Below are 10125 nucleotides of genomic sequence, written 5' to 3' on the forward strand. Positions count from 1 at the left end.
AGCGCTGCCCAACCCACAGACTCGTCCCGGTTCGAGCCTGAGGAGGAGGAGGAGGGTTGCCGCCCTTCCTGGAGGTCCGGTCGCGCCAGTTTATTCATCTACTAGTGAGATCGAGATGAGCGGAATTCCATCGCGGAGGGGTCGAGCTGACGTGTGGTCTGCAAACCCCACTTCCGCTACCCAACCGGAAGGAAGAGCGGAAGCTGTCCTTCCTCCCCGCCCACAACATTGCTGGGGTGCAAGAGAGCGGCTACGTGAAACACGCAGCTATCCCCCAGTTCCGTGGTCTTTTCCATGTGGGCTGGATCAAAAAAAAAAAAAAAAAAAAAAAAAACAATTACGTAAGCAAAGGAAACAATGAAGGAAGTCTCTCGAGCCCCAGCCGACTCCGCAGTCGATTAGGGCAGCCCTGCGGTAAAGCAGCTACAAACAAAGGCTTCCCCACGTTCTACCAGCACCCGCTTTTCCCGGTTATTTCCAGTTTCTAACCAATCTGGGAGGCTCCCTGTAGAAATTCCCCAATTTCTGGAGGCGGGAAATGTAAGCGCCCGGGGAAAGGAAAGATTTTTATACGAAAGATCTGAACTGATGCAGGCTAAAATGGACGATTTCTGCTGTAATACCAATGTAAAAGTGAACGGTTTGGTGAGCTTTTTTTAAAGTAACAAAGAAAGGGGAACAATTTATATGACAACACTAAAAGAAAAAAAAAAGTTGAAAGCTCTAAGAACTTTGCATGGTCAAAATCATGACTATGCATGTTACATAGGACTAATGATGAAACATGTTATTCATTACAGATGCCAGGAAGATTGAACTATACCTCTCCTTTCTTGGCATATGGGCGATGGACTAGAAATATAGAGAGATTTCGCAAATTGGCTGTTTGGGGAAAAAAAAGTTTTAACTATTTACTAGGGAAGCTTTCCCCTCCCTTTCTGGGGGGAATATTCGGGAAGCAATGATGGATTTAAAGGCATATTTGGGGATACAACTATTAATTAGTTATGGTGTTTGACTATGCATAATGTTACAAGGAATTTCCCCTTTTTTTCTTCGATGCAGCAAGGAAAATAAGTTTCTGTTAATTTTTTTTTTTTAAATAAATGAAAGCCGGAATGGCGTATTGCAGATGTACATTATTATATGAACTTTCAGATGAGGTCACTTTATTACTAATTTTAATTAGCCTATTTTTGTGTCAGGAGAGGCCTCAGAATGGGAGTAATCTGTAGTGTTCCTAATATAGAAAGAAAGTCATCAGTTGTAATGCCAGAGAAACTGAGGCAGGAGAGAGATTAGAGAGTTTTTAATATTTTATTAATGGGAGAGTAAGATTGACTGGACAGGACTCTCGTCTCAAATTATCCAGTCCTGATTGGGAGAATCTCTAACCTTTCTATACCTTTTGGAAACAAAGAAGAGGGAAAGAGCGGGAAAGCCCAGCTGGAAAAGGCTAAGAATCAAAAAGGAACCCAGAGACAGGATGTCTGAATACCCAGAGATAAAGATGTTAGTGAAATATCTTGGAATATTTTAGAGAGATGTTGTAAATTCTCAAGGACAGAAGATAATCAGGAGGTCTACTCTCTTGTTTATCTTGCTTGGGCTAACAATTAATAACCTTAGACTAATTGGTCCTCAGCCTTCATGGACCAGAGGGAGATTTACAGCTTAGGGGAGTAATTAGGAAGACTGAGACAAGGGAAACTTGTACAAGGAAACTGAGTCAGGACAGTTAAAGAGAACTGTGGCATAACATTCCACACTCTCTTTCCTAAGTATTCAAATCTTTGAAACACTTTCCTCTTGATACCCAGGTGGTCTTAGCAATTTTGACAGACTCCACCTGGGATCGGATAAGACGGACAAGATTAGAGAAGATGCAAGGACCTATGGCAAGGGCCAGGAGAAGGAGAATTAAGGGTCCCATGAGGGATGTAACAAGGGTTGTCAGCCACGCGGAAGAATTAAACAGTGACTGGTACCAGTTCCTTCCTTGCCCCTGCTCCAGTCGTCTGGACTCAAGATTCTTACGAACCAGGGCCAGACTTTCCCTAATCACCCCAGAGTTATTAGCATAAAAACAGCATTCCTCGTTCAGGGCAGCACAGAGGCCTCCCTGTTGCAGAAATAGCAGGTCAAGTCCCCTTCGGTTTTGGAGTACCATCTCAGCCAGGAAGTCAACCTGGCTTTCCAGTTTTGAGATGGATGACTTGATCTTAGTCAGGTCTGTGGTCATTTGTGCACTTAACTCAGCATACCCAGAATTGCCCTTCAGGAGGGCTGCAGTGCTGAGGGCGGTAGTCCCTGCCAGCCCGAGCCCTACTATGAGGGGAAGGAACGGCAGAGCCCGTTTCTGTCTGGTAATCTCCAAGGGAGAGAAATGGGCCTGGAAGAGGCTCCATCCCTCCCCTCCTGGAAGAACAGACAGGCTGGGAAACACTGCTATTAGGACACAGAATGAATCTGTCCTTCTGAGGAGGGTACTAGAGTAGGCACACCTGGTCAGTCCATCTCTACAGGCAAACCATGAACCTTCAGGGGCTTGATACCAGACTGCAACGTCTGATGAGGAAGCTGAGATGTTAATCAAAGAACTGGGGTTACAGAACTGGAGGAGAGGGTCAGAGAGATTCGTGGAGGCAGTCACCAGGCAGGTGCCTAGACCTTGGAGCTGCCCAAGGGTAATTTTAGGCTGTTCCCAGGAACAGGTAGACTGAGAAGTGGTTCCAGGAACTGAGTCTGTCAGGGCAATCCCAACAAAATAAGGGGGTTCAGAGTTAAAGCAGAGCCAGCAATCTCGGCCCAGCTGGGGATTTGTGGAGTTCAAAAAGGAGTGCACTACTGGCAACAATTCAAGCATGGAGGGAGAAGCAGAAGATTCAGAGGGGCTGTCAATTGGCACTAACGGGTCAGGAAGAATAGGGGATCTTTGGGTCATGACAAGGTCCCGTGGTGCCAGGGATGATGGTGGTGGGATAGGATCAGCCAGGACTGGTGGTCTAGGTGGGACTAGTAAAGCAGTCAGAGGTCCCACAGGCTTGGAGGGGGGTGGATCTTTACACTGAACTATGAAGTAGTGGCTGAATTGAAAACTGCTACCAAAGGGTGAAAGCTCGGGACTGTTTTCACTTCTGGTGGGACGGTTCCTGGATCATTAGAATAATTCGGGGGTGGGGGGATGCAGTGAGGTCTGGGTCTGCTGATCAAAGGTTTGGATAGTCAGCCTAAAGGAATCGTCAGGGAGGGAGCACCACCAAGCATCAGGGCACAATCGGGCTGGAGGGTCTATCAGGGACCTAAAGTAGAAACAGGGAGCCAAGGAGGAATCTATTGTCATAGAGGGTTCTAAACCTGAGTAATAAGTGGCAGAAAGAGTGGGACCCTCCTCAAGATTCCTAAAGGTCATTGTCCATATGGTCTTTGGGGCATGTGGGTTTCCCAAAACCTTAGAAAGCATAGGGAGAAGGAGAAAGACTAAGGAAAATCCCATAATGGGGGCCTTTAGGGGAGAATATGCAAACAGCTTTGGGTAATCACAAATAGTAACAAAGTAAATACAAGGATTGAATTTCCCAGGACTTCCCCACCCCAGTGTCTTTTAAGGGAAATCAAGGACTAGAGGAACGAATCAGTCTCAGTTTCAGGGGATCTTCACCGATCTCTGCTTTCCATTCAGTGGTGAATGCTGGTTTCACTCTGCTGTGGTGGATCCAGGCAGGAATTGATTCAACTTTTACAGCAGTGGGTGTGGTGAGGATCACAGTGTACGGTCCTTTCCACCTGGGCTCCAGACCGAGGTGGAAAATTTCTTTATCAGTACTGCATCTCCGGGCTGGAATGGATGTACCAGGTCAGTGAGAGGGACAGGAAAGGCCTCACGGACGAGGTGTGAGATGTCTTTCTGAGTTTTCTGCAAGGCCTGTAAAAACTTGATAAGGGAAGAGTTAGAAATTTCAGCCATCAAGTCTTCCCTGACCAAGGGCAGAATTGGAGGGGGTCTCCCGAACAGAATTTCAAAGGGAGTTAACCCTAATTTGTTAGGAGGGCATCTACTCCTCAGTAATGCTAATGGCAGGAGTGAGACCCAGGAGTTCTGGGTCTCCAAGACAAGCTTTGAAAGGAACACCTTAAATGTTCTATTCATCCTTTCCACTTGTCCAGAGCTCTGCGGTCTGTATGCGCAGTGGAGTTTCCAATCAATGCCCAGAGCCTAGCTGATGCCTTCTGATATTTTGGCAACAAAAGCAGGCCCGTTATCAGACCCTATGACCACTGGAAGACCAAAGCGGGGCATTAACTCATTTAGTATCTTCTTAACCACTGTGAGAGCTGTTTCATTTCTGGTGGGGAAGGCTTCTGTCCATCCTGAGAAAGTATCTACAAATACTAACAGGTATTTGTACCCAGCTGTTGACGGCTGTACCTCAGTATAATCTACCTCCCATCTCTCCCCGGGGATATGTCCCTTAAGCCTGATTCCCACACGAGCCTTTTTAATTCTTTTCATATCTACTCTAGCGCAAGTGTTGCATCTATGAATATAACTTCTGATCAATTGGCTAACATCCTTTATATAATATCTGCTCAAAAACTGATGCATTTTCTTTTCACCCAAGTGAGTGAAATCATGCAAGTCCTTCACTCTCATTCTACTTAATGCTTTTGTAATAAAAATTTTGTCCTCTATATACCACCAAGGTCCCTCCCTTTTTCCTCCCCTCCGAGACGCGAAAGAATCTTCTGCAGGGGTGTAGACAGGTACAGGAGGAAGGGGAGCAATTGCCAAAGGCAGGGAGGAAGTGGGGGAGGAGGTGGCGGCTCGCCGAGCCGCTGCATCTGCAGCCCGATTTCCCACCGCTTCCATGGTCTCGCCAGATTGGTGAGCCGAACAGTGAATAATAGCAACAGAGAGGGGTAACCAGATAGAGTCCAGTAAGGAAAGTATCTCTGCCTTATTCCTAATTTCCCTCCCAGCGGATGTCAGCAGGCCCCTTTCTTTGTAGAGAGAGGCATGGACGTGAGCTGTTGCAAAGGCATAACGGCTGTCAGTGTAAATATTTGCTGATTTGCCCTTTGCAATGCACAGAGCTTGAATCAACCCTATAATCTCTGCTTTCTGGGCAGAAGATCCGGGGGGAAGGGAAGAAGACCACAGGGTAGAGAGAGAGGGATAGTCCACCACTGCTGCCCCAGAAACACGGGTGTTCCCCACAATAAAACTGCTCCCGTCTGTAAAAAGAATCAGGTCAGGGTTTTTCAGCGGGGTGTCAGAATGGTCAGGCCTTGCTGACTTGGACTCCTCAAGGAGCTGGAAGCAGTCATGCAGAGGGGCCGGGTCAGAACCAGGATCTGGGAGCAAGGTGGCAGGGTTCAGGGCAGACGATTTGGGAAAAGTGAGGCGAGGATGATTGAGAAGCAGGGCCTGATAGTGGGAATGCGAGCGTTAGAGAGCCACTTGTCAGGGGCAGACCTGAGCAGAGCCTCAACAAAGTGAGGGGCAGAGATAGAGAGAGACTGGCCCAAGGAAAGCTTGTCGGCTTCCTTTACCAGGAGAGCAGTTGCAGCTATGGCCCTAAGGCAGGAGGGCCACCCAGCAGCTACCGAATCCAAGCGCTTAGAGAGATAAGCAACAGGGCGACGCCAGGGGCCAAGTGTTTGAGTTAGAACACCTTTCGCAACACCTCTAGCTTCCGCCACAAAAAGATGAAAGGGCTTTGTGACATCGGGAAGAGCTAGGGCGGGAGCCTTAGTAAGGGCGGTCCTGAGATGATCAAAGGCAGATTGTTCAGCAGAGCCCCACACAAGGGGACCCTGTCCGGTTGTAGCAGTATAAAGGGGTTTTGCTATCTCAGCAAAAGAGGGAATCCACAATCTACAGTATCCAGCTGTTCCCAAGAATTCCCTAACCTGCTTTTTAGTAGTGGGGACCGGAATAGATAAGATAGCCTGGATACGTTCAGAAGACAGGGAACGGTGGCTAGATTTGAGAACATAGCCCAGATAAGACACTTCAGGGAGGCAAAGCTGAGCCTTTTTAGCCGAAACTCTGTAGCCTAGGGATTGAAGGAGCTGCAAAAGGGCACGAGTTGCCCACAAGCAGAGGGATTCATCAGGGGCTGCAATGAGAAGATCATCTACATACTGGACCAGAGAGCAATAAGAATGCTCCTTACGAAACGGTTGGAGGTCCAGATGGAGAGCTTCTCCAAACAAAGTAGGAGAGTTCTTAAAACCCTGTGGCAGCCTAGTCCAAGTAAGCTGCCCTGAAAATTCCCCTTGGGGATCTATCCATTGAAAAGCAAAGAGAGGCTGACTGACTGGCGCAAGGAGTATAGAAAAGAAGGCATCCTTTAGATCTAAAACAGTATATACAGTATGAGTAGGAGGTAACAAGCCGAGTAGGGTATAGGGATTTGGAACAGTTGGGTGAATAGTTTCAACCTTTCTGTTAACTTCCCTAAGATCCTGAACAGGACGAAAGTCCGAAGATCCAGGTTTTCTGACTGGTAATAAAGGCGTGTTCCATGGAGACTGACAGACTATTAAAATACCAGCTTCTCTTAATCAATTAATGTGAACAGAAATACCTAGAAGGGCTTCTCTTGACATAGGGTCCTGCTTGATAGAAACAGGAGAGGCAGTGGCTAGAAGCTGCACAACCACCGGTGCATGATGAGCAGCCAGACCCGGAGGGTTTTTTCTGCCCACACCTGAGGAAAATCGGTTTGCAGCTGAGTGAGAAGGGAGGGAGCAGGAGAGGGCGACGCAGGGGAAGCCACTAAAATATGTTCAAATTGGAGAGGTGGGGTAATAAGAAGACGCTTAGGACCTGGAGGATTTAAGGTTAGAGAAAGAAGCCTGGTCCTCAGAAAAGGAAATAGTCGCCTGAAGCTTTCGAAGCAAGTCCCTACCCAGAAGGGGATAAGGACAGTCTGGCATGACCAGAAACGAATGGGTGACTGTGCCGTGCCCTAGATGGACTGTGCGTTCAGTAGTCCAGGGATAAGAAACAATTTTACCAGTAGCACCTTGTATAGAGGTAGATTTTGGAGATAATGGGCCCAAAGGTTTTGTTAAAGCAGAGTAGGTAGCTCCAGTATCTACCAAGAACTCAACAGGTTGACCCCCAATCCGTAAGCATACCCTAGGTTCTCCGAGGTCTAAAGAAAGAGAGAGAGAACCAGGGCTCCCTCAGTCTGTCCCCTCGAGAGCGAGGACATCCTTGGGACGATTTCGGATCGGACATTCATTCTTCCAGTGCCCATGTTTCTTACAATAGGCACATTGGTTTGAGCCTAACGGCTACCGCCCACGAGGGCGCTGGGGAGTACTCCTAGGGAAATTGTTTGCTTCTCTCATGGCCGCCACTACTGTCTTGGCGCATTCTTTACCTGCTGCCGTAGCTGGTGTGTCTCGGGTATTAAAGACCTTCAGAGCTATCTCGACTAGTTGAGATATATTCATACCCTCGAACCCTTCTTGCTTCTGTAATTTTCTACGTATATCTGGGGCAGACTGACTAACAAATGCAATATTCACAGATCTATAGTTCTCGGGAGCTTCTGGGTCAATAGTGCTATAGGTACGGTAAGCCTCATATAAGCGCTCCAGAAATGCTCCAGGGGATTCCTCTGCACCCTGAACAACCTCAGAAATCTTAGTCATATTAATAGGGTTCCTTGCCGCTGATTTAAGGCCTTGGAGAAGGTACCTATGATAAGCAGAAAGCGCAGTACGACCTTGCTGGGAATTAGGGTCCCAGGAGGGCCGTTCCGAGGGAAAGCTAGCTTCTACCTGAGCGCGATGCTCCTCTACAGACCCTCCACCCGGTCCCAGGACAGCTTTCCTTGCTTCCCTTTTAATCTTATCTCTTTCCTCTGTAGTAAAGAGAGTAGTAAGGAGCTGCTGACAATCATCCCATGTGGGCTAGTGGATATGGAAAACAGATTCAAGAAGGTTAATCAAGGCTTGTGGTTTTTCAGAAAAGGGGGGATTTTGAGCTTTCCAGTTATAAATATCATTTGTAGAGAAGGGGACATAAACTAAGAAAGGAACCCCTTCTGAGCCCACCATTTCCCTCAGAGGCAGAATAGGTTTGGGGAAAACTGGGGCTTGCTGGACAGATCCTGAAGCATTATATGCAACTCCACCTCGAGTACAGGAAGGTGAGAGAGTTAGGGGAGCTGAAGGGCTAGCCGAAGTGGGAAACGGCACTGGAGGAAAGGAGGAGGGAGAAGGCAACGGAGCAGGAGTCAGCACTTCTGTGCTGGTCGTACCAAGCCCCTGTGTACTACTGGCTGGAGAGGGAAGAGAGGTGGGGGAAGACGGCGAAGGGAGAGAGAAGGAGACAAAGGGCCAGGTGGTGAAAAGCCAGGTTCAGGAGGGTTTTGTCCCTCAGGTGGCAATTTGGGCGGGGAGTTTCCAGGCAAAGGTGGATACAGACGTACACCCAGATATGGTGGGGGAGGGGAATTATCTAAGGGGTCTTCCAGAGGATTCTGTAGGATTTTTTTCTCTGGCGGTTTACAACTCTCCCTGTCTGTCCTCAGGGACTGCGTGACCAGAATGCGAATACCATTTGTCATGGTCGCAGCCCTCAGCCAGAAAGGGGGGTAAGAGACAACTTGTAGCCAAACATCAATGTAGGGGTATTGATCTGGATGGCCAGGTTCACCAGTAACTACTCGGTGCACCGCCAATGCTGTTTCCCTGTCATACATGCCTTCTGGAGGCCATCCTACCCCAAAGGAAGGCCATTCCTTCTGGCAAAACAGTTTTAGTTTATTCTTTTTCCACGATATTCCATAATCATGATGTTTAAATGTCTCAGAAAAGTGACTAAGAAGACATGCAAGTGGATTTGAAGCAGAGTTTCCCATGGCTGAGTTAACAGATAATCTTATGCCACCAAGGAGAACTCCTATCTTTAAACACTACTTCTTTTCTCTTCTGAGAGAATTATCCAACCTTTTCTATCCCTTATATCCAATTACAAAGTTTCTTAAAACCTAAGTAACAAGCCAGGCAAACAAGACACACACAAAACACATGGACTTACACAGTTACAACATTAAACAAACATATAACATATAACATATACCCAGAGGATATTTTCCAGCGTCCCAGAAAATATCCATCTCAGAATTTTTAAACCTATCGGTATTTATTCTGAGACTACAGGTTGCTAGCAACGGATCAGAACAGAACCAGAATAACCAGAACCAGAACCAGAACCAGATAGTACCCCAAAAGGTACCCAGACAGACTTACTCTCCCAAATGCCAAATCGATTCCGTTGTCCACTGTAGGCCGGACTGAGGCTGAAGAACTGCTTCCTTTTCTATCCAGAGTGCTGATCTTTTCCCAAGGAACAGACCCAGGTCCTGAGCCCAGGCCTAGGTGGAGACGGAGAGATCTCCAATCTCTAATCCAGTTCTTAGTTTCTATTATCTCGGTGGGACCTCCAAAATGTAATGCCAGAGAAACCGAGGCAGGAGAGAGCTTAGAGAGTTTTTAATATTTTATTAATGGGAGAGTAAGATTGACTGGACAGGACTCTCGTCTCAAATTATCCAGTCCTGATTGGGAGAATCTCTAACCTTTCTATATCTTTTGGAAACAAAGAAGAGGGAAAGAGCGGGAAAGCCCAGCTGGAAAAGGCTAAGAATCTAAAAGGAACCCAGAGACAGGATGTCTGAATACCCAGAGATAAAGATGTTAGTGAAATATCTTGGAATATTTTAGAGGGATGTTGTAAATTCTCAAGGACAGAAGATAATCAGGAGGTCTACTCTCTTGTTTATCTTGCTTGGGCTAACAATTTATAACCTTAGACTAATTGGTCCTCAGCCTTCATGGACCAGAGGGAGATTTACAGCTTAGGGGAGTAATTAGGAAGACTGAGACAAGGGAAACTTGTACAAGGAAACTGAGTCAGGACAGTTAAAGAGAACTGTGGCATAACACAGTAAAATTAAAACTAAAAAAAGGGAGGATGTTAGAAAGGAAATCATAATTCCCCTTTTGAAAGCTAACTTATTTTCCTGGCAGAAGAGATGTTTTTTTTAAAGTTTTGATAGTTTTGTGAAGTCCTTTTTCTTAAGAAAGTCTGTTTCACAA

The 10125-nt window shown here is 46.8% G+C and overlaps 1 protein-coding gene across 1 annotated transcript; it reads right to left on the reverse strand.

The window, feature by feature from the left end:
- Window positions 1-4216: 4216 nt before the first annotated feature.
- LOC127545926 (uncharacterized) lies at window positions 4217-8079 on the reverse strand. The gene is given in 5 exon segments (XM_051973443.1): window positions 4217-5442; window positions 5445-6698; window positions 6701-6813; window positions 6845-7166; window positions 7320-8079. Coding segments are annotated over 5 exon segments (3675 nt in total).
- Window positions 8080-10125: the final 2046 nt, after the last annotated feature.

Source organism: Antechinus flavipes, chromosome 1 (genome assembly GCF_016432865.1).
Source record: "Antechinus flavipes isolate AdamAnt ecotype Samford, QLD, Australia chromosome 1, AdamAnt_v2, whole genome shotgun sequence".
NCBI lineage: Eukaryota > Metazoa > Chordata > Mammalia > Dasyuromorphia > Dasyuridae > Antechinus > Antechinus flavipes.